The 23,314-nt window shown below is 51.3% G+C and overlaps 2 protein-coding genes and 1 long non-coding RNA gene across 4 annotated transcripts in view; 2 read left to right on the top strand and 1 right to left on the bottom strand.

Moving 5' to 3' along the window:
• The window catches only part of ZNF132 (zinc finger protein 132), a 28,952-nt gene extending 24,065 nt beyond the window's left edge, over positions 1 to 4,887 (bottom strand). Inside the window, exons 1-3 of the mRNA XM_042918043.1 lie at positions 4,790 to 4,887; positions 2,809 to 2,928; positions 2,081 to 2,258 (exon numbers count right to left, since the gene is read on the bottom strand). Of these exons, the coding sequence (XP_042773977.1) occupies positions 2,081 to 2,155 (75 nt within the window). The 5' untranslated portion in view covers positions 2,156 to 2,258; positions 2,809 to 2,928; positions 4,790 to 4,887. The remainder of the gene's footprint in view (positions 1 to 2,080; positions 2,259 to 2,808; positions 2,929 to 4,789) is intronic.
• A 104-nt stretch (positions 4,888 to 4,991) lies between these two features.
• LOC122207847 lies at positions 4,992 to 16,255 on the top strand. Its single transcript, XR_006197042.1, has 3 exons — positions 4,992 to 5,745; positions 10,786 to 10,972; positions 15,710 to 16,255. It is a non-coding gene; the product is annotated as an uncharacterized LOC122207847 (long non-coding RNA).
• An 850-nt stretch (positions 16,256 to 17,105) lies between these two features.
• LOC122207831 (zinc finger protein 324A-like) lies at positions 17,106 to 21,220 on the top strand. Of its 2 annotated transcripts, XM_042918067.1 has the most exons (5): positions 17,106 to 17,309; positions 17,427 to 17,587; positions 18,803 to 18,929; positions 19,258 to 19,374; positions 19,782 to 21,220. In XM_042918067.1, exons 3-5 carry the CDS (start codon positions 18,809 to 18,811, stop codon positions 21,218 to 21,220), a joined length of 1,677 nt encoding a protein of 558 aa, XP_042774001.1. In that variant the 5' UTR covers positions 17,106 to 17,309; positions 17,427 to 17,587; positions 18,803 to 18,808. The 2 variants fall into 2 exon arrangements, with proteins under 2 accessions (XP_042774001.1, XP_042774000.1); XM_042918066.1 differs by lacking the exon at positions 17,427 to 17,587.
• The last annotated feature ends 2,094 nt before the right edge of the window (positions 21,221 to 23,314 follow it).

Here is a 23,314-nt window from a genome sequence, read left to right as displayed (position 1 = left end):
CACTCCTGCCAACACACTCCTAGGTCATCCTTCTCCCTAAGCTCCGATGCCATGGCTGCCACTGTCTCCTTGTATCCCACTGATTACGGTGTCCTCCTTCACACAGTAGGCAGGCAGATAAGTTGCCACAAGCTCTGGGCCTAGTATGTGGGGCCCCACTGCCTCCTACTAGGCAATTCCCCTGGGTTCCCAGATCCTGCCTCCCAGAACAACCAAACGGGCTCATCTCCCATAGGTCCCCGCTACCAGGACTCCCAGTCCGTGAACTCATACCCCCTCTGCATGTACACATCCATCTTTGTATCCCACATCTCCAGACCCCACCACCATCCCATGAGCCATCCATCCTCTCCGCCACACTACAGATTACTCTGCGAATGGTGTCCAGAATGTGCCTAACTTGGTAAAGTCAACCAGGATCACATCCCGAGCCAGACTTCCAAAGTTCCAACTTCCGGAGGTAGCACCCAGCCTTTCCTTCAGTTTCTACCTTTAACTCTCAGCTACCCAGAGTGGGCCACACAGATCTCTGGGACCTCCGAGTCTCTGCCTTTCTCCATGCTGTCCTCTCACCAACCACAGTGTTCCTCTCTCCTCCTAATGCGCATTCAAAGCCCAGCTCCACCACCCCCCACCCTAGGCCTGAACCATCCCCAGCTGACTGCCACTGAGCTAATCTGCCATCCTGAATGAAACCCTCAGGTCCCAAAGAGGGTGGCCAGGAAGGTTGGTGAGCCCACAGAGAAGTGAATAAACATCAGCCCTGGTCCCACTATCATGCTACTTGCATCTCCAGTATGCCTCAGCCTCTGTCCCAGGGACCTCGGTCACTATTTGGACCCTCCTCTCCCACACACACCTTCCCTCATGGCTGTTCCTCCCTTCATCCGACTTCGTGACCTCCACCAACCCTGCCCAGGTACCCAGGCCAGCCACCCAGTCCTCAGCTGCCCCAGTAGGACATCCTTCACCATAAGCTAAAGATGCCCCCTCCCAAACCTGAAACAGCTCCACCTTAGTTCACAGGCTGACTGTTGACTGGATGTCTCCAAGCTGAATTCCTCGGCATAACTTAGACCTGCATGTCCAGCTGCCCTTTCAGTACCTCCACCTGGAAGTCTGCAAGGCGTTGCCAGGGTCAAAATCTGCCTCTTGATCTTCCCTGAAACCTGCTCCGCCCAGCAACCTCCCCATCTCAGTCGATGCCCTTCAATTCCATCTTCTCACAGCTGAGGCCAAAATCCATGGCGATATCCCTGGATATCCACATCATAAAGTCCGGCTGACTTGAAAGATCCAAATCCAGCCACTTCTCCCAACTCCAGTCACCACTCAAGCCAAGACACCATCACTCACCTGATCCGGCAAAGGTGCATCCTTATGGGCCTCCCTTTCTGCCTCCTCACCTTCACTCCCTACCCCACGTCTGTTTTTCACTCTGCAGCCAAAGGGAGCCTATGAACACCTGGGTCCTATCACCTTCCTCCTCTACTCCAAACCTTCCATGACTCACACCACCCTCGGCTTACAGACCAAGCTGCTCAGGCTACCGTGTCAGGCCTGACTCTTGTCCACCAGACACGAAGGAAACCTTTCACATCCTGGTCCCTAACCCTGAGACAGCTTTCCACACCTTGTCCCATTGGATTCCAGAATTATGAAACTTTCCACATAACCCCTGGCCAGGACTCAGGACCTCGGGCTTGGGGTAATCCTAGGGTCCTAGCAGCAAAGGAAGAAAGGCGAAGGCGGAGGAGAAGAGTCCAGAAGACTCCCCTCTATCGTGGGCCCGTACTATGCGGATGCCGGTCCGGGTCCGCCAGCGCCGCCGCTGCCGCCATTGGACCCGGGCAGGCCCTGAGAGGTTGGCCGATCCCCACACCTCCACTGGGCCAGGTGCCCGCCCGCCGCCCGTCGCAATCGGAGCCTCAGAGGGGACGAAACGCGGCAGCCGATCCCATCTTCCTTACTGTCTTCCACGCTGGGTCCCGAGGAGGCGCCTGGAAAGCAGCCCCCGCCCAGAGCTCAGGTCCCCGAGGGCGCTTTATAACGACCTGTCAAGAGCAAAATGAACGCCCACCACGGAGGCGCCGGAAGTCCCGTGAGCCGCAGGAAGTCGCTCTTCTTCTGTGATTGGCCCATAGCTCGCCGCCATTCCCCTTGGCCTTCTGGTTAGTGTAGTTTCAGCCTCGCATTGGCCTGGAGTGGGGCGCGGACAAATTCTCCGTGGGCAACGCCCAAGTGGCAGTGGAGGGGCACTGGGAAATGGAATCCGAGATTAAGAATGGTAATGGTGTGTCATAGCTTCCTCTTAAAGAGGTCATTCTCGATTTCCTCCCTCAGAGATGTCCCGCCCGTGACCTGCATTCTGAACATGGAGGGACCAGCACTGTGAAGGGGCCCCTGGGAACACCTCTTCCGCATTTTCTGAGGATGTAAAATGAAGATAATACCTCCTTCATGGAGAGTTTTAGTAACATTAAATGTGTCTTTAATTCAGTGGTCCCCAGATCATTAGCATCAGCATCACTGGGGAACTTGCTAGAAATGCAAGTTCTTGTCCCTTCTCCAACCCCTCATCAGAAATTCTGGGACAAGCCTAAACATTCTGTGCTTTGACAATCCCTCTTGGGTATCCTCACCCAGAATAAGCTCTAACTCAAAATCCAGTGGTGAAAGTTGGAAAATACTACAACTTTCCTCAGAGAAGTGACATGAAAAGTGCTTAGCACAGGGCCAGGTACATGGTGCTGTGACACTTAGTAAAGGGAAACCTCACTAAAATGGAGTGCAAGGGAAAGCTCTCACTTGGTATCACTGCAAGTCAAGAATTGCCGACAGAAGAATCTTCAACAGGAAAGAATCATCAATTCCAGGCCCCAACAAGTAAAGATGTACATTGGATCTCCTAGTAGAAATCAACTGCCCCTGCAACTCAACCAATGAGAAACTGTCATCACCCTGAATTCTTTTCTCCCATGGACTTTCTTTCAAAACAGCCCCTCCCACCTTCCTCCTTCCTCTTATAAAATAACATTCCTCTCCTTTGTTAGACTTGCCTAAGGTTTTGCTGTAGCTTGCATGTTCAGAATTGCAATTCTCTGCTAATCCCAAATAAACCCATTTTTGCTGGCAAAGTAGCTGTTTTATTTATTTATTTTTAAGTAACTTTTGTTTTTAAGATTGACGCTACTAAATAAATGAGAGCTATTGTTGTTATTGTTCTTATCATCATCATCATCATCATCATCATCATCATCAACATCATCATAATCATCATCCCAAGGCTTTCATAGCACTGCCAGGGGAAGGCAAATTGGAGATGCTTCTCAAGAGAATCGTTGTTGACATCTGTCAAAATATAAAATGCACTCTTCCTTGATTTAGCAAATAGCCATATAGGCAATGTTCAAAAAAATTTTAAGTATGTTCATGTATTGTGGTAGGCAGAATATACTGACCCCAAAGATGTACAGGTCTTAATTTCCAGAACATGTAAATATGTTATATTACATGGCAAAGGGGAACTTAAATGGTATATGGAATTAAGATTAATAATCAGCTGACCTTTGGGACACCTGGGTGGCTCAGTTGGTTTAATGTCCAACTCTTGATCTCGGTTCAGGTCATGTTCTCACTGTTCCTGGGATTCAGCCTGGCATCCGGCTCTGCTCTGTGCTGACAGTGTGATGCCTGCTTGAAATTCTCTCTCTTTCCCTTTCTCCCTGCCCCTCCCCTACTTATGCTCTGACCTTGAGATATGGAGATTATTCTGTATTATCTGAGGTGAGGGAGGGGTGGGCGGACAATATAATAACAAAGGTCTTTAAAAGTGGAATAGAGAGGCAGTAGAGATTGAGAGAGTCAAGAGTGCTGCAATGTGAGAAAGATTCAAGTTGCCACTGCTGGCTTTGAAGGTGGAAAGAGCCACGAACCCACACATGCTCCTCTGAGCCTGGAATAGGCAAAGGAACAGCCACCAACCCATCACCCTTGAACACTTCCAGCCAGACCTTTCTCAAGAAAACCAGATCTCTGAGTCTTGCCCACATCACCTCTCCACTCAGATATCTTCCAGGCAACTCAGACACAATCCCAACTCCTGCTTTTCCTCTGGAATCTGCTCCTCTTTCCCCTTTCCCATTTCTATGGAGGGCAGTTCCATTCTTTCAACTGCTCAGTCTAAAAGCCTGGAGTCCTTCTGGACCTCTCATCTCTTTCTCACCACTCTTTGATCCATCAGCAAATACAGCTGTCTCTGCCTGCAGAAGAGACTCAAAATCTGACTACTTCTCCCACATCTTTTGCGACCACCACCCTAGTCCAGGCTGCCGCCTGGACTACCATCGCTGGCCTCCTTGGTTGCAGTTGCCTTCTTCCTGTGTCCCCAACCACCTCCACCTTCATCTGGCACCCTATCACTTCTCCACGTGGAAGCTAAAGTTATACTTGCCAATTTAGATCAGGTCCCTCTTCTATTCACACATCTTCTCAGTTCCCAGGTCCCTCAGGATAAAGGCCTAGTATGAGCCCTTCTCCCCTTGGAGCTTTCTGGTAGAAGTAAAGGTCTTGAAGTTTCCCCAATGCCCTCCTCTCTGGGTCGCCTCCAAGCCTTTGCACATGCAGGTATCTCTGCTTGGAACAGCTTCCATGCTTCACTCCATGCGCACACTCTACTGTCCCAACCCGGGGGGATAAAAATGACCCCAGGCCGGACATCCTCAGTTTCGCGACTTGGACACTGGGGCTTGAGTCTGGCCAGGCGAAAGCTTAAGAAACTTTCACCTACCCGTGCAGAGTCCACCAGCGCTGCCTCGGACGGGGACCCGGACGGGGACCCGGCGCAACGGACCCAATGTGGTCTCGGCGTCAGGCCCTCTGACAACACCGCTGACGAGCCTCAAACGCGTTGCCGCTTGGTCGTTGTCATGGTGACACGACAAGGCGGGGGGGGGGGGGGGCGGGGGCGGACTGCGGTCCCCGCGGAAGTAGGATTTGCGATGTGAACTACACTCCCCAGAAGGCGCTGGCGCCGTGCGGGGCGTACCCGAGTGCACCGCTCTGGGCAAGGGCGGGACATCCGACGTCGCCCTGAGGTTTTTCTTTGGCTGGTTGTGCGCCTGTGCGAAAAAAGGCCTCGATCCCTGGTTTGAGGACGCGTTTAGGAGACTCTAGGGCGCCACCGTCCAGGGTCTGGGGTGCTCCAAGTGGGGAAGGTGTGGGGCTCCTTTTTGCGCCTTTGCGCCTACGGGCGATGCCTGCGAGCGATCGTCCCCGCCTCCTCGGGCCTCGGCGTTGACGGAAATAGAATGGGCGGCCCTGTGGGGCGTCCGCCGGGACCGCCGCAAGAGCCCTCAAGACCTTCCCAGTAAGGGCCTTGAGCGTGTTTCCACCATAATGCGCGGGAGACCGAGGTTCCGAGGGCCTGCCCGCAGCCCAGGGTCCTCCAGCCGTAACGGGGGACTGAGGGCGGAGGAGGTGCTGTTCCAGCGGGCCACTCCCAGCGGGTGCGCGCGCGCTCTCTTCCTCCCCGGCCCCCCACGGGTTGGCATGGGACCAGCGCCGCTACCGATGTCTTTGGCGAGTGAAGGGTCCGCCTTGCCGAAGCCGGGCAGTCCTACCCCCAAGTTCCTGGAGCCCCAGCGTTAGCGGATGAGTGTACCTTGGGATTCCTGCCGCTTTCATTTCCTTGTCTGGGATGATGGGAGTCACTTTCATTTTGTGCCTTCGTGCTCCAGATTACTGGTCAGTATGCTGGCCAAAAGGGGGGTGGGGTGGGGCCTGAAAGGGTTTTTCACGCGTGGGGACAGAGATGTGCGGAGACTTGTTTGTAAGGGTGAGCCAAGCCATCGGGAACCGCAAATCCTTCTTAAATCTTGTGAGAAAAGAGCCTCATAGGACAATTTAGGCTTCAATTTAGGCCTTCTTTAGGGAGACTAATTGCTGGCCCTTTATTCTTACTCTGCTGTTAACTGGTTTCTTTGGCTAGTGTGTGAACAGACTAAGGGGCCAGGGCAAAAGCAGGGAGGCCAGGGAGGAGCCTTCATCCACAGTCCAGGCATGTAATGATGCCCTAGGCCAGAGTGGCAGCCTTAGGTGACACTTAGGAGGTGCCAGTCCTGAGGTGGACAAATTGTGGGAGCATGTGATGGGGAAGGGCCCAGGGAAGTTCTGCACACTGCTGAGGCTCCAGAGTGAGACTGCGGGCCTTGTAGGTTTGCTAGTATAGAATGATGGTTCAATCTACTGCAAGTGCAGGGGCCAGGATGCGTTATCTACAGTGACAGTGCAGCTAGAGTGGGTCTTGAAGGACTGTCTTGTGGTGGAGCAGGAAGGACACACCTGGTAAAGGATTAAGACAAAGGCAGAGGTGTAAGAGGGCCAGAAGTGTTTGGGAATCCAGGTGTTTGTAGCTGAGAGATGGAGCAGAGGACAGCGACAGGCGGGAAGGCTTTGAACAAAGGGCCAAGGGCAGCCCCTAGGTCTAGGTGCCACTGGAGATTTTGTTGCAAGATGAGGTTGAAATTGGATCCCGGCTGTTATTTCCAGGGTCACTAGCTGCCATGAGCCGAGTGGCCTGGGGAGCCTTGAGAGAGAGGGCGGATCCAAGGGCATAACCCTTGGGTAGAAGAGGACCTAAAGGTGTAAGAAAGGAGCGGTCGCAACTGATGAGTCTGTCTAGGGGAGGCAGAACATTGGGGGAGGAGAGCTTGGTGCCGGGGTCCTAGGGGGGAGGTTGAACCTGGGGCTTATTGTGGTCGTAAGTTACATTGCGGTGAATGCCCAGGGAACCATCTGGAAATACAACACGAACAGATTGGGTGGTGTCTATCTGCCCTCCTGCTTCATGATGCAGTGGCTCCAAAGCAGTGGCCAGTTGGTGTTGGGAGAAGGAGAAGGCGCTGATGTTGGCAGACTAGTGTCCCCTCAGAAATGGAGGCCTGGGGAGGAGGGTAAGCTGAAGGTAGTTAGTATGTCTGGGAGGTGTTATAGGGGAGAGGTTGCCAGGGAGAGGGCAAGATGCCCTGGGTTTTAGGCCCAGGGCTTGAAGATGTCCACTCATTGCCCTGCAGGATCATCTCTCTTCCTCACTGCAAGGCCTGGTGACCTTCAAGGGTGTGGCCATGTACCTCTCTTGGGAGGAGTGGAGGCTCTTCACAGGCCCAGAGAATCCTGTACTGGGACATGATATTGGGTGACGTCACACCCATGGCCTTACCAAGTAAAGCTCCTGCCTTTCTTTATGTGTTCTTTTTCAGAATTGTTGGCACCCAGGTTGGGCTGTGGGCACTTGCTTGTGCTCTCCCTGAGCCACTCCACCTTTGCTGACCCAGGCTTGTGGTGGCCTGGGGAGAAGAGTCAAAGTTCTCTCCATCTTTCCAATAAGCCCTTTGGGTTTGGCTCCATGACAAGGTCTCTCTGTGTGCCATGGATTCACTGTCGTTCTCTAGCAGATACTTCCTTAAAACTGCCAGTGCCAGTCTCTAAGGGTCCTGTCATTGTTTACAAGGGCTACTGAGTTATTCCTGAAAAACCCTCCTGAAAATTTCATTTTTTTCTTTTTTTATGTTTTTTTTTTATTTTAATGTTCATTTATTTTGAGAGAGAGAGAGAGAGAGAGAGAGAGGCAGAGAGAGAGGGAGACACAGAGTCCAAAGGAGGCTCCTGGCTCTGAGCTGTCAGCACAGAGCCTGATGTGGGACCAAACACACAAACTGTGAGTGAAATCATGACCTGAGCCAAAGTCGGCCACTCAACCAACTGAGCCACCCAGGCGCCCCGTGTTTGTTTATTTTTGAGAGAGAGAGAGAGAGAGAGAGAGAGAGAGAGAGCAGGGGAGGGGCAAAGAGAGAGAATGGGACAGAAGATCCAAAGCAGGCTCCGCGCTGATAGCAAGAGAGCCCGATGCAGGGCTTGAACTCACGAACCATGAGATCATGACCTGAGCTGAAGTCGACACTTAACTGACTGAGCCACCCAGGCACCCTGTTTCTTTTTCTTTTTTACGTTTATTTTGGGAAAGAGCGTGAGCGGGGAAGGGGCAGAAAGAGAGGGAGAGAGAATCCCAAGCAGGCTCTGTGTTGTCAGGGCGGAGCCTAACGTGGGGCTCAATCCCACAAACCATAAGATCATGACCTAAGCCAAAATCAAGAGTCAGACACTTAACTGACTGAGCCACCCAGGCAGCCCTCAAAGTTTCATTTTGTGACATCTCTTCTTCCTTCCTCCTTACTAATGATAAAGACGAAGCAAGCTCCTTGACTTCCACAGAAAGTTCACACAAAGGGCAGGCCCCTTACCTGCCTTGTCCTCCATAGGACTTGTGGCTACTGCATCCCACGGGGGCATTTTTGCCAGAGCATGGCAGGGAGTCCTGGGTATGTAGCTGAAAAGGTGCAATTCTGGCCATTGTCAGAGAGTCCTGGAAGATGCTGGGACTTGATGAGTATAATTCGGATATGGGCTGAGGCCTAGTCTACGTTGGATTGTTCCTGGCTGTGGTCTTATACCACATCACTACCCTGTGCCAAAGTTAATGTCCCAACCTCAGTCCAACTTTACACCTTTCTGAACATTCTGCCCTCGTGCCTTCTCTTCCTGATGTCTAGTCCCTATCTCCCTGACCTCAAGTTCCATCTTGTAACTACTCTCCCTATGGGTCCTCCTGTGTTAGCTTCTATTTAGCTATTAGGAGATGTTTATGTATTGGTAAGTAATCCTGGGAAGCCTAATGCTAAGAGATGGCTGAATGTTACATCATGTGTGGGCTCTTTCTGCATAGCATTGACCTCTGCAAACATCCCTATTGCACTGAGTTTGCAGACAGTGAGCAGCAGATCCTGCCAGCCACAATGAGTCTGTGACCCTGATGAGATACTTTGCATTGGTCTGGCCAGACCCTATACCAAAAGGATTGGCCCTTTCTCCCCTGATCCTGGCCCCCTTAGTTTCTTATGAACCCAGGGAATCAATTGTTAGCTTAAGAATTATAAGCCCCACTTACTGGGGTGCCTGGGTAGCTCAGTTGGTTAAGCATTCATTTTGGCTCAGGTCATGATCTCACAGTTCATGAGTTTGAGCCCTGCATCGGGCTCTGCACTGTCAGTGCGGAGCCTGCTTGGATTTCTCTCTCTCTGTCCCTCCCCTGTTCTCTCTCTCTCAAAATACTTTCAAAAAGAAAGAAAGAGAGAGAGAGAGGAAAAGAAAGAAAGAGAAAAGAGCTTTAGACACCACTTAATGATGGGTCCATCCCCACGCATCTACTATGACATATAGAAAAGGGCATTTCCCAGGGCACTTGGGTGGCTCAGTGGGTTAAGCATCCAACTATTGATTTCATCCCAGGTCACGATCTTATGGTTTCTAAGTTTGAGCTCCACACTGTCAGTGCCGAGCCTGCTTGGGATTCTGTCTCTCTCCCTCTCTCTGTGTCCCTCCCCTGCTTGCTTGCTCACTCTCTCAAAATAAATAAATAAACTTTTTTTTCTTTTTTACGTGTATTTATTTTTGAGAGACAGAGAGATAGAGCTTGAGGGGGAAGGGGCAGAGAGAGAGAAAGGGAAAGAGAGAGACAGAGAGACAGAATCCAAAGCAGGCTCCAGGCTCCAAACTGTCGGCACAAAGCCTGATGCGGGGCTCAAACCCACGAACCGTGAGATCATGCCCTGAGCCAAAGTCAGACACTTAACTGACTGAGCCACCTAGGTGCCCCAATAAATAAATAAAACTTTTAGAAAATTTTTAAAAAAGGGGCATTTCCCTATTTTCAGGTAGTTCACGTGAAAAGGAAGATAAGGAGGCACTGTTGGAATCTGATGCTTCCAGAAAAATCACATCGCAGGGCTGGACTTCCAGCGCTGGTCCTTCTACTCACAAGGTCCACCCCTATAACACCGGGTTATAGTCTTCAAAGACTGTCCATAGAGAAACATGGGAACAGATCCTGGACAGAAACTGCACATATGTGGGGCATACAGGAAATAATTCTGGTTCCACTTAAACCTTCAACTGAAACAGTTGACTTTAATATGGAGAGAAACTTCTCCCCTGTGATGAGCACATACTGCAGAGAAGCTGTGCAGCCATGACCTAAGAGCCTGGAGAGCCATGACCTAACACCCATCCACCCACAGCAATAGGAAGCCGTGTGGGAACACCAAGCTCAGGGAGGCCTTCCCACCCAGCCCCATTATTGAGCAGTTCCCAAAGTTCACAGCAGGGAAGCCCTTCAAGTGCAGCAACTGGGGGCAGCCTTTGCGAGGAGCTCCACCTTCCTTAGCCACCTGACTCACCCTGAAGAGAGACTATGTAGATGTCCAACAAATACAAATGTCTGCAAAGAGAAATCAACCCTTGTTGATCACCAAAAATTCACCCAAAAAAATTCAGAGAAACATCCTATGTAAGGAGAGTAGGAAGGCCTTCAGGCACACATGTAAACTGAAAAAAAGGTCAGAAAATTCACTCTGGGGAAAGACCTTACAAGTGCATGGAATATGGAAAAACTTTCCACCAAAGTTATACTCTAAATCAGCACCAGAAGGTTCACACTGGTGAAAGGCCCTATGAGTGTAACTAATACGGGAAATCCTTTGGCCACAGGTCTAACCTTATGAAGTACCAGAAGGTTCATACTGGAGAAAGGCCCTATGAGTACAGCCATTGTGGGAGAGCCTTTAGTGAAACCCGAGCCTTTGTTTGGCACCAGATTGTTCACACCAAAGAAAGGGTGTGATTTGGTGTGGGCACTTGGGCTAATCCCTCTCCCTATTCTTACATGCCCAGGCTGGACACCTGAGATATCGTCAGCAGTACCAGATTCCTCATCACCACCAACTCCAGCAGTCAGCTGCCCTCAGAGATGGAAGAGAGGGCAGGAGCAAGTGAGGTTCTGGTCCCCGCAGCACTCAAGAATGGAACCATGGGAACTAGCATGCAGTGAGGATACTGGTGGCTACCTTCTGGCTCCCAGGTATGGAGGGCTGTAACACTGTTAGGGATGTGGCCCAAGACAAGGTGTGATGTTTTCCACAAGTCACAGAGGTCTCCAACATTAATGCAAGGCTGCCTGGGCCAGAAGCTGTATGTTGATACTCCGACAACCGTGAACTGGTTCTTTTTTTTTTTTTTTTTTTTAATTTTTTAATATATGAAATTTACTGTCAAATTGGTTTCCATACAACACCCAGTGCTCATCCCAAAAGGTGCCCTCCTCAATACCCATCACCCACCCTGCCCTCCCTCCCACCCTGCCCTCCCTCCCACCCCCCATCAACCCTCAGTTTGTTCTCAGTTTTTAACAGTCTCTTATGCTTTGGCTCTCTCCCACTCTAGCCTCTTTTTTTTTTTTTTTTTTTTCCTTCCCCTCCCCCATGGGTTTCTGTTATGTTTCTCAGGATCCACATAAGAGTGAAACCATATAGTATCTGTCTTTCTCTGTATGGCTTATTTCACTTAGCATCACACTCTCCAGTTCCATCCATGTTGCTACAAAAGGCCATATTTCATTTTTTCTCATTGCCACGTAGTATTCCATTGTGTATATAAACCACAATTTCTTTATCCATTCATCAGTTGATGGACATTTAGGCTCTTTCCATAATTTGGCTATTGTTGAGAGTGCCGCTATAAACATTGGGGTACAGGTGCCCCTATGCATCAGTACTCCTGTATCCCTTGGGTAAATTCCTAGCAGTGCTATTGCTGGGTCATAGGGTAGGTCTATTTTTAATTTTCTGAGGAACCTCCACACTGCTTTCCAGAGCGGCTGCACCAATTTGCATTCCCACCAACAGTGCAAGAGGGTTCCTGTTTCTCCACATCCTCTCCAGCATCTATAGTCTCCTGATTTCTTCATTTTGGCCACTCTGACTGCCGTGAACTGGTTCTTAATCCACTTAGTGCATTCTTAGTCCACTACTTTAGATGTGAGGAAAATGTACATCATAGACAGGGGGCATCAGGGCCCAAGTTCACATGGGTTATAATCAGAGGAACCTGAGCAAATGCAGGCCAGCCTGACCTATCTTGGGCCTAAGCTTTGACTCTTCTTCTTCCATGTTGCATTTTGCATCCAGCTAGACATGTGCATCTATTTTATGCAAGTTTGAAGCATGTGGGTTTGGAAACCAGATACAGAAGAATGACTAACATCTCATTTGATGCTGCCAATTTGAATCAGTGTCAATGTTTCTCTTCACATAGTTGGGAGGGAATAAGTCTTGCATCTCCCTAGTTGTGGATGGTGAGGCCTGTAAGACTGCACCCCATGGTTAGAGGCTTGCCTGTATTTCACAAAAGACCCCCCTGGACAGTTTGATTGTATACAAGTGTGCTTGTCAAAGTGTAAGGGTACACTGCTTGGGGTGCATTAAATTCAACACAACCCAAGGAAATGTTGAAGAACTTTTATTTACTTGTTAATTAACAAGTAAGGAACCAAGGAGATAGCTCTCAAAACACTGACTCCCAGTGGAGTTAGTACAGGAAGCAATTATTAAGTGTTTTAGGGGATGGAGACAGGGAGCTTGCATATACATTAAGGAACTTATTCATATCCTATTACTTAGCCACTTTGGTTCACTTTGTATCTTGGTTTGCTGTCTTGATGGGGTCAAATTACTCCATTGGGTTTGTGTCTTTTTATACACTGGACACTCCAGAATGTCTTCCCACTCTCCTTTTCTCTCCTGATTCCAGCCCCTTGCTGTGCCCACCTTCTGGGCCTCATATCTTACCCTTTGCCTTTATCCCCTCATCTCTTTCTCTCAACTCCTCCAACAACAGTCTCCCCTTACTGTGTCCTGACTTGGTCAAGCGTGTTTAAAATGTCTTATTAACATGTTATTGGATGACAGCCACTTGTGCATTCCAAGGGATTGTGGTCCAGGCATAACTAGCGCCAAGACCTGCCACCCAACATGGTGCTCCCCTGTCACCAGAGGCCATGTCTGTACCAAATCCCCCAAACAGGTAACTGAACAGGAGACCTACCTACCATGTCTCTTTGTATTCACACCTGCTCAGAGACCCCAAGTCCGAACTGTCCAGGCCTGCAGTGAACCTAATCCCTGTCCCCTTGGCAGTGACCCCATGGATTACATCCTGGGTGTGTCCAATATGCACTCAGTGAACTTGTATTTCTCTGATCTTCAGTTGTTAGTGATATGGAGAAAAAAAGGCAAAAGAAATGTAGATTAAGTTAAATTTCCTTACAGCTTACAGCCCATTGACAAATACTCGAGACAGAAAGAGTATGACATTCGTCCAGGAACTCCCAATTGTCTTAGCATTAATACCTTGCAAGAGAAAAAGAAAACAAAAAACCAGCAACAACAATCTTAGCTTGACATAAGCTAGGCTTCCAGGATCCTATAAATCTTCCTTAACCTATGAAAACAACTTTGTAAACTTCCGTTATCTCTACCCCCTCAACTTAAAAGTATAAGCCAATCACTTCACACAATCCTGGGACAGCTCTATCTGCCCAAAGGTCCTGTCCCTGTGCTTTAAGAAAACCACATGTTTTGCACTGACAATGTCTGAAGAATTCTTTCTTGACTATGTGCTCCAGAACCCCACATCAAATCATATCAATTAGCATGGAGCAGAGAAAAAGGAGGTGTCCTATGACCTGAAAGATAACCCTTGTGAAATATACACAGAACCATTTCCCTACAAAAACATATACTACAGGAGTAAAGACTGCAAGAGCAATTTCCATTTGGGGTAAGGACAGTGCTTCCATTCCAGGTCCCACTAGTCTTCTTCTCTCACCTAAGTGAGAGAGGTCATAGTCAACAGGGGCCAGGGCTACAAGGAAATATATTGAATATGCTGTAGCCAGGGAAGGCAATTGAGGTCAAGAGAAAGAAAGAAAAGAAAACAAAAGAAGAAAGAAAGAAAGAAAGAAAGAAAGAGAAAGAAAGAAAAGAAGAAAGAAAGAAGGAAGGGAAGAAAACTATAGGAATGGAGATATACTCCTGAGGCGCAGTCCCACTAAAGACCGAGTATTCATTGGAAGATTTAGTATGCTCCTCTCCCCTGTCACCCATACACCACATCAGTGGAGTTCCAGTGTAACAACAGTGCACTATAACTAAAACAGATGCAAGACACAGACTCTCTCCAAAGAATACTTACCAGAGTACAAAGTCTAGAGAAGAGACAACAACTAGGGCACTAGAGGAATTTGAAGGCTCCAGCACCCCCTGCTACAGCAAACATTAAACACAGCCCTCCTCCTATCCATATTACCATAAATCCTCATACAAACCTCCTGTCGCCTTAGTTCCTCTTAACAAACATGTGTCTGGTGTTCAACAACAAATGACAAGGCATGTCAAAAGGCAAGAAAAAAGGCAGCCCGAAGACACACAAAGCAGTCATCAGAATGACACTCAGATATGAACAGATGTTGGAATTATCAGACGGGCGTAAAATAGCAATGATTAAGATGTTAAGGGCTCTAGATGAAAAAATTGACAAAATACAGGAATAGATGGATAATGTGAGCAAAGAGATGGAAACTCTTAAGAAAAGATCAAAAGTTAGGGCTAGAAATAAAAAACACTGTAATAGAAACAAAGAGTGCCTTCAATGAGCTCATCAATAGGCTCAACCCAGCCAAGGAAAGAATCAGTGCTCTACACAATTCAGCCCAATGCGAGTGTTTACTACTATCTGTTTTGCTTTTACTGATATGGGAACAGGAGCTCACAGATGTCCAACCAAGTGGTTAGGGTCCAAGCACCTGCCACAGACAACACCCCCCATAACCCCCCATCTCCCGTGCCATCTTGTTCAGGGTAGAATGGGAGCCAGGTATATGTATTGGAGCTATTTTGTGTACAGAGGAAGATTTGTTGCTGCTATTCATTTCCAATTCATTAAATTATGAATTTATCGAACAATGAGCATTTCTCTCAATATTAGGCATCAAGATCCCTGTAGTCTAACTAATTCCACATTATAGGGATGATTTTATATTATTTTATTTTATCTTTTCAAGATTTTATTTGTCAGTAACCTCTACACCCAACATGGGGCTCAAATTCACAACCCTGAGATCCAAAGTTGCAAGCTCTAGTGACTGAGTCGGCCAGGTGCCCCCATACGGATACTTTTTAAATAAGAAATTAAATGTCTCCAAACATTCAAAGAGTGCTTGAAATGTTAATGCCTCTAAGCTTTGGATAAAGTCACGAATTTAATACTTACATTTTCTTAAATTCTTTCAAAGTGAGCAACATTTACACACAAATATTCCAAAATTGTTGTGGTCTCTTGCATTGTGATTATCTGGAGAGCACATTTCTTTATCTCATGTGAATTTACATCAATTCTCACCTAAATACTTAGACACAAGTGTGAAATGAAAGCACATAAACAGGTTTTGGTGGTTAAGAATCTGCCTTTGGTTTAGCTGCACCTTTACATCAGCTGCTGCCTTTCTATTCATGGGAGTAATCAGATATGAACTGTGTGACCTCACTTGTAGTATAATGTGACTCATTAATATTGCTAGATGTGTCCTATTTAAATCTCTATGACCGTGCTCTCTTGCATTACAACGATTTACAAATAGTGTTAATTCTAAGGACAGTTGTTGCTGACATAGATGCATATATATAAGGACGGAGGAAGGGAGGAAGGAAGGCGGCAAGAATGAACGAACTCTACAGATTAATTCCGTATTTCCTTATAACAGCTCTACGATGGGTAACGTCATTGTACCATTTATGTACGAAGATGAAGGACCCTGACAACAAAACCTAAAACAAACCCTCACACTAGAGCAACAAAGAGGAAAGCTCTCGTTCTCCAGCAGTCGTGGGCGTGTACTGAGACTGCCCTTCCTTTTGTTTTCACGTGTGGCAGAAACTCAGGTTGGTCCCCAGGAGACAGGACCAAGGAATCAATATCCTGATGTGCCAGCCACACCTAGACGACCCAAAGACAGGCAAGTCTGGGAAAGTACATTTTGCGCGGTCCAGTTTAGCAAGGAAAACAGATGGTTTAGCAAAGTGTCAGAAAACAATTCAGACTCCAGAAAAATTTAGCCTAGGGGCTTGCAAACCTGATGTTAACCCCTTTACAAAACACGGAGAGGTCAATCCAGGGCACAGGCCTCCAGAGGTAGAGCCAGGCTCTGTGCCAAAGCACCGTCCCTCCTATCTCGCCCCTTTCATCAGGCTATGTCCTTTTATTTGTTTATTTATTTATTTATTCATTAAGAAACTTTTTTTAATGTTTATTTATTTTTGAGAGGGATATATATATATATTTTGAGAATATATATGTTTATATATTTTGAGAGGGAGAGAATGAGCACGGGAGGGCAGAAAGAGAGGGAGATTCAGAATCTGAAGCCGACTCCAGGGTCTGAGCTGTCAGCAAGGAGCCGGACGAGGGACCAAACTCACAAACCCCAGTATCATGACTTGAGCCTAAGTCGGCTGCTCAACCAACTGAGCCACCCAGGGGCCCCTATCAGGCTTTGTCTTTTTTTTTTTTTTTTTTTTTTTCCCTTCACGCTTTGTCTTTAAAGCCCGGTGCCGGGGTCGCCTCCTGGGACCTCAGCAATTTCCGCTTCTGCGCGTCCCGCGTTAAGTCTAGTCCGCCGCGTGGGCGAGTGTCTAGAGCCCAGGACCCCGAGTGAAGGACGCCGAGCCGGGCGATCTCACACCTCACTCCCTGAGATCCACGGAAGTTGGGGAGCGCCTGCGGGACTCCATTTCCCAGCGCGCCGCGCGGGGAGCCTAGACGTTGCCGCAGATATCAAGCAGGGCTCCGCCCACGTGGGACGGGAACTGCGCTTCCCAGAAGCCGCCGCGCGTGCGTCCGCAGCGTGCACTGGGCCTATGAGGACTTTCGGGGGCTGGACTTCCGGCGTCCCGGACTGTCACTTTGCTACCGGGCGTTGGGCCACACCGGTATTGGTGAACTGGAGCGCCGCGAGCCTCCAGGCCGGTTTCTTAGAAGGTTTGGAGACCCGAGGCGAGGGCTGGGAGGAAGACTCGAGCGGTGGACCGTCTCGCGCACGCCCTGATTGCGGGCGACGGTCGCGCCCCGAGCCTAGGCTTCTCCGTGAGGAGCCTGGGCCGCTCCGCGGGGCTGTGGGGCGGCGCCCCGAGTCACGTGCTGTCCGACCCCGGGGCGGCGGGGGAGGCGGCGCCCTGAGCGACCCTGCCTTAGACGGCCCGGGAGGCTGAGACCAGGAGCCGGCGAGTCCGTGTTGTCCGTCTCTTTCTGCGAGTCCCCAAGTACAGGTTCTGATGGCGACCGCGGCGCTGACACACCGGGCCCAGGTGAGTAGAGGAAGCGTAAGGCTCCCATCCGCCCGGATCCCTCCTCGAAGGACCCGATTCTCGACGCAGGGAGAGACTTTACCTGCACGTTTTGTCTCCCCTCTCGGTTCGTCCTAGGCCCCGGCGTTCAGGCCAGTGGAGCGTGCACGTGTGAGATCCCCACTTCTGGCAGCCAAGGGAGTGAGGTGTAGAAGGAAGTTCCAAGCAGAGGGTCCCGCACGTGCAAAAGCTGGGAGGGGAGACTGAACCTAGGTGCTTCCGGAGCTGAGCTTCCTGACGTGAGCACGGGAGAGAAATGGCAGGCTTGAGTTGCATCGGGGGCCATGGGATGATTCTAACAGAGCCTGGATATGCTTTAAGTTAGAGATTTTAAAGTAACCCACCGTTTGCTTGGCGGAGAAATGACGCAGAGGGGGTGGCTGTGTGCAGGGAGCAGGCAGCACGACAGTCCAGGTGGACAAAGACGGCACCCGCTGCACACGGGGCCAGTGGAGATGGGAAAGTGGCTGGATTCTGGAACGATCTGATGTCTCAGGTGCGGCGTGTGAGCGAGTGCCCCGAGTGGAGCACAGTCCCAAGTGTTTAAGCCTGAGCACCCAGAAGAATGGAGTTGCTGTAGACAGAAACAGGAATTTGAAGGCAAAACAGGTTTCAGAGTAAAATCAGGGAGTCTGTGATGTCCCAGAGTGGAGGTATCATGTGGACCTGGAATTGTAGGTGTCCAAGGACAGAGTCCTGGTATTCGGAACCAAGGCGGGGCCTGGGAATCAGACTTAGGAGGAGGGAATATCGTAGATTCAGCCAGGGATGGGTAGTGCTCCAGGGAGATGCAAAGAGGCTGGTGGCCCCTGGGGCTCCCAGGGGAGGTCTGGCAAGTGGCTGAAGGGAGGGTTTTGGCCAAGGAAATGGGGGGCGAGGAGCACATGGCTATAGAGGGAGAGGGGAACTGGCTTCCTGTGTGGCGACCAGACTCTTGGGGCCAGTCCTATAGTGACTGGAGGGGATTAGCCGGTCCTTCAGGCTGAAGGAGCAGCCTTGGAATGTCAGGCAGGTTCAGCAGAGGCGGGCATCCTTACGGGGATGGGCATGTCTTGTGGGTCCACAGCTAGGACTTGTACAATTGCTAATTACAAGAACAGGTAAGGGCGTGGCACGTCTGGAGAGGGTCAACTTGTGCAAAGACTGGAGCACGAGTAGACACCTGGGCCTGCCTTTGGAGTAGCAGCCATCTGAAGGCCATAGGCTTGCTCTGGCTGCCTTGTATAGAGTGGCTAGTAGGGAGTCTGAGAAGACCTGTATGCCCTAGACAGGTAGGGTGGAGGGGAGGGGAGGGAAGTTTCATCTGCAGAGTTGCAGAGCCCTGGGGTGGGGCAGGGGGGGAAGGTGAGCATCTGAGGGACACTAGTTGGGGTAGCCATTGGGACAGGGAGGCGGGTCCTGGGTCCCACAGCCAGAGCTTAGATGTGTCTACCTTCCCCTGCCCACTCTTGTAGGGCCTGATGGCCTTTGAGGATGTGGCCGTGTACTTCTCCCAGGAGGAGTGGGAGCTCCTGGACGCAGCCCAGAGGGCCTTGTACTGCCACGTGATGTTAGAGAACTTCGCGCTTGTGTCCTCGCTGGGTAAGGCCCTGGGTTTTCCGTGGGAAGCTCAGTCGTTGCCAGCACTAACCCCTTCTCTCCTGTTGGCCTGTGAGCAGCCTCACACCAATTGGCTGAGTGTCCCTGTGCCACTGTGGCGCCTTTGTCTAGGCTCGGCCCCTTTCATCTGGTGCCGCCAACACGGTTCTCCTCACGGGGACCGTTGAACTTTTCCTGTGAGTCCTGCCCTGCAGTGAGGCATCAGATGACACCATCTATGTCCCACAAAGCCTCTCACTCCTGCCATGTCTTGGGCAGTAGGTTGTCCTGAGCTGGGCCTGGCCCCTCACTTGCTTGTGTTTTCTCACAGGACTCTCTGCCTCACGACCCCGGGTGGTCCTGCAGCTGGAGCGTGGCGAGGAGCCCTGGGTTCTCAGCGGGACAGTTGTGACACCAGCCAGGAATGCTCAGAGAAAGCCCAGCCCTGGTGAGTGGGGGCTCAGAGGGTGTGAGCTTGGGGCTAACCAATGGCCAGGCTTCTGTCCCCCGTTTCCCTGCTTTCCTGGACACTTTCATCTCCTGCTTCCGGCCTGACTCCCTCCTGTTTTCCTACCATCAGCCTCTCCTGGCGGCTCTGGCCTTGGCTTGCCATTCAAGGGGTAGCTCCCAGGGTACCCCTTTCCAGGCACTGGGGCACAGCCTCTATCTACCAGGTCTCTCCTGCTCCTGCCCTCATAGAGTTCACCATGCTAGGGAAGAGGCTTGGGGAAATAGGGTTTGTGAGTAAAGCCTATAGGATTTGGTAGCCTCCAGCAAAGGCCTGCCCACTAGGCCCGTCCTGATCACCCCCTCTTGGCCAGGATGACCCAGGATATACCATTTCTATGCCTTCAGGTCCCTGTCATCTGGCATATGACAAGGTTGTTCCTGAAGCAGCTTTGCCAGTGACCTTCCAGAATGGCACCCTTCCAGCACCTACCTTCACAGGCACCTGCGAACGTGGGAAAAGCTCAGTGGGTTGGCAGGGCACCTCCCTCTCTCAGGAGAAAAAGTCCACAGGCGTGTCGGTAATCTATTGGGAAAGGCTCCTGCTGGGTCCTGGCAGCGGGGAAGCCAATGTCAGTCTGCGGTTAACCTCTCCACTGAGGACTCCTGAGGATAGCCCGCCTAGGGAGAAAGCCCTCATGAACCGCCCCATGCCAGACAAGCAGCCGAGGCCATGTGGGGCCCAGAAGCCATTTGGGCAGGATGGCCCTGGAAGAGGCTGCCCCAAAATTCCAGAATTTGAGACTGGTCTCACCTCTGGGGAAAGAGAAAAGGGTGGAACTAGCCTCAAGCCTCATGGACTCCCTGCTAGCCAAGAGCCCCCTACCTGGGATCAGCTGGGCAAGGCCCTCCACACAGGCCCCAGCTTCCTCTCCGGGGAGAAGCCCTTCGAATGCAGAGCGTGCACCAAAGTGTTTCTGAAGAGCTCTGACCTGCTCAAGCACCTGCGCACCCACACTGGAGAGCGGCCATACGAATGCTCTCAGTGTGGCAAGGCCTTCAGCCAGACATCACACCTGACGCAGCACCAGCGCATCCACAGCGGTGAGACACCCTACGCGTGTCCGGCCTGTGGCAAGGCCTTCAGGCATAGCTCCTCGCTGGTGCGGCACCAGCGCATACACACCGCTGAGAAGTCCTTCCGCTGCAGCGAGTGCGGCAAGGCCTTCAGCCACGGCTCCAACCTCAGCCAGCACCGCAAGATCCACGCAGGCGGGCGGCCCTACGCATGTGCTCAGTGTGGCCGCCGTTTCTGCCGCAACTCACACCTGATCCAGCACGAGCGCACGCACACGGGTGAGAAGCCTTACACCTGTGCCCTTTGTGGTGCCGCCTTCAGCCAGGGTTCCTCCCTCTTCAAGCACCAGCGCGTGCACACGGGTGAGAAGCCCTTCGCCTGCACACAGTGTGGCCGCGCCTTCAGCCACAGCTCTAACCTCACGCAGCACCAGCTGCTGCACACTGGGGAGCGGCCCTTCCGCTGCGGGGACTGTGGCAAGGCTTTCGCCAAGGGCGCAGTGTTGCTCAGCCACCGACGCATCCACACGGGTGAGAAGCCCTTTGTGTGCGCACACTGTGGCCGTGCCTTCCGCGAGCGCCCGGCCCTCTTCCACCACCAGAGGATCCACACGGGAGAGAAGCCCGTGCGGCGACCTCGGCGTGGGGCAGGCCTGTGCCCCCAGGCCAGGCCTTCTTCAGGGGCACCATCAGAGGGCACGCTGGGCAGAGTAGCTGGGCCCACTCCCACCTCAGGCCCACCGGCAGTTTCGAACCCTGCTGACGCCTGAGCTCACGGCTCTAGTCTCTCCCAGGCTGTGGGAAAATGCCCTTGTTCCCTGCACATTCTGGAGAAGCCCTGTGCGTGCCCTGTGGTGCCGTCTGCACATGGTGACGATATTTGCCATTTCAGCACCAGCTCACTGCAACTCTAAGAGATCTGACTACAGAAGGATCAGGGGGATGGACGTGGAGGCTGGGACTTTGGTGGGCAGAGACTGGGCAGTCAGAGTGCCGCTTCATGCCTGTTATGACCGTGAGCACTCAGGTGAGGAGGGGAATGCTGGAATGTTGGGGAGGCAGTCCTAGAAATTTCTGACGCCCGCGCACATACTGGCCAACAGGCTGACCCTCAGGATATTCTCTCAAGACCTCAGTTCATCAGAGGCTTCTGGGAGCAGGCCCAGTGGATAGTAAGTCAGGTTGGGGTCTGGTGTTGGCCTTGGGCTCTGAGCCTCGGTTTCCACCTCTGGGGAAAAGAAAGGAAGAGAGAGGGAGAGAGATTCAGGCTACAGAGGGTATTTGCAGCACCTTGACAAGCAGGATCTCGATAAGGGCCAACATGTGCCAACTGCCAGCCCTGTGAGATGGCTACTATGGCTGGTATCCCCACTTCTCAGTTGAGGAAACTGAGGCAGAGAGTGGGAGTGTGCCGCTGCACAGAGCAGAGCCCAGGACTTAAATCCAGGTCACGGGCCCAGCTCATCTCTCTGCCCCCACGCTCTGGCACTCGTGCTCTAGTCTGCCAGTGTGAAGGCTGGGCGATGCCAGGCCTGGCTTCCTGCACATGGCAGTCCCACAGGACGTGGAGGAAGTAGAGGCGGAGGTCCCTGGGGTGGGAGGAGGGAGACAAACATCAGTGTGTTCCTTCAGGTTTCACCCGAGCCTCAGCCCTGGCCATGCCCTGTTGTTACCAAAGTCACCGTTACAGGGGTGTTTATATCCCCACTGCCCTGGTGAGAGGTGACCACGATAACAGGTTGGAGGAGACCAGATGGGACTACTTGTTTCTGCAGGGTCAGTGGGCAAGTGCCCACCTGTGCTCTTCCCTCAGTTGGAAAGAGGATTTGCTGTTACCTAAGGCCATGTGTGTGTGATGCCCTCCCATCATGGGACACCTCCACGTGGCTGGGACACGTGGTGGACTGGGGCCCAGGTTTCTCCCTGTGGCCCTCAGCAGAGCAGGCCCTGTCTTGACCTCAGGCCTCACCCCTAGGGATGTTAGTGGTCTCTTTTCTTGGGAACAAAAAAGAAAAGACCAAAAATTATAAGTTGGAGTGGATGTACATTGTGTAAATCCCTGCACAGCACTGTGGAAATCCACAACCTCAGTCTCTCCTCCCAGCCTCCAGGTCATGGTTCAGACAGCTTTAACAACACAGTCTAGAGAGGCTTCCTGATAAAAATTTCTTTGTCAAACATGTGAGGTGTAACAGTCTGATGCCTGTTTCATCCTAGGACATTGTAGTCATGCCTTCTGTGTGTTGTCATTGAGCTGTAGGGTTGGCTTTGTTCCACATCTTTGAGAGGCCAAAGGCTACATATGTAGCCTGTCTGAGATCCACTGAGGGGCTGGAATACCTGTGCCCCTTGGCAGCCAGAATGGGTGTGCCCCAGCCAGGAGGGTAGATAGCATGGGGCTGCCCCAAGCAGGAATTCTATCTGATATGAGTCTTTGTGAGTCTGGTTGGGGAATCTGAGGCAGGGTTCACCAGTGGTGGCCAGAAAGATTGACTCCAGCCTGGTGGGTCTCTTGTCCCTCCACCTCCACGATTGGCAGCCATCTGCCATGTACAATGAACACAGACCTTTCACCCTCCCATTCTCGCACCCTGCCATCAGGGCCAGACCTGTCATTTGCTTTTGGAATCTCACTTCTTGCAAGGAGAGGAGTCCTGCTGGACCCACTCCCAAAGATCCTTGGGTCCAGGTCCTCTGTGCCAGGCCTTGTGGTATCCTACAGGCCCCTGAGCCACTGTCCACCCCTCCTGGACTCCTTCTTTCTCCTCTGCTTTGGTACACACTTTTGCGTCACCCCCATCTTACTTTCCCCCAGAGTGGCTTCCATGAGGGTCCCTAGGTCACAGCCTCGGTTTGCCCAGATG

The sequence above is a fragment of the Panthera leo genome, chromosome E2 (genome assembly GCF_018350215.1).
Source record: "Panthera leo isolate Ple1 chromosome E2, P.leo_Ple1_pat1.1, whole genome shotgun sequence".
In the NCBI taxonomy this organism is placed as follows: domain Eukaryota; kingdom Metazoa; phylum Chordata; class Mammalia; order Carnivora; family Felidae; genus Panthera; species Panthera leo.
This window is presented reverse-complemented; position numbering and strand designations above follow the sequence as displayed.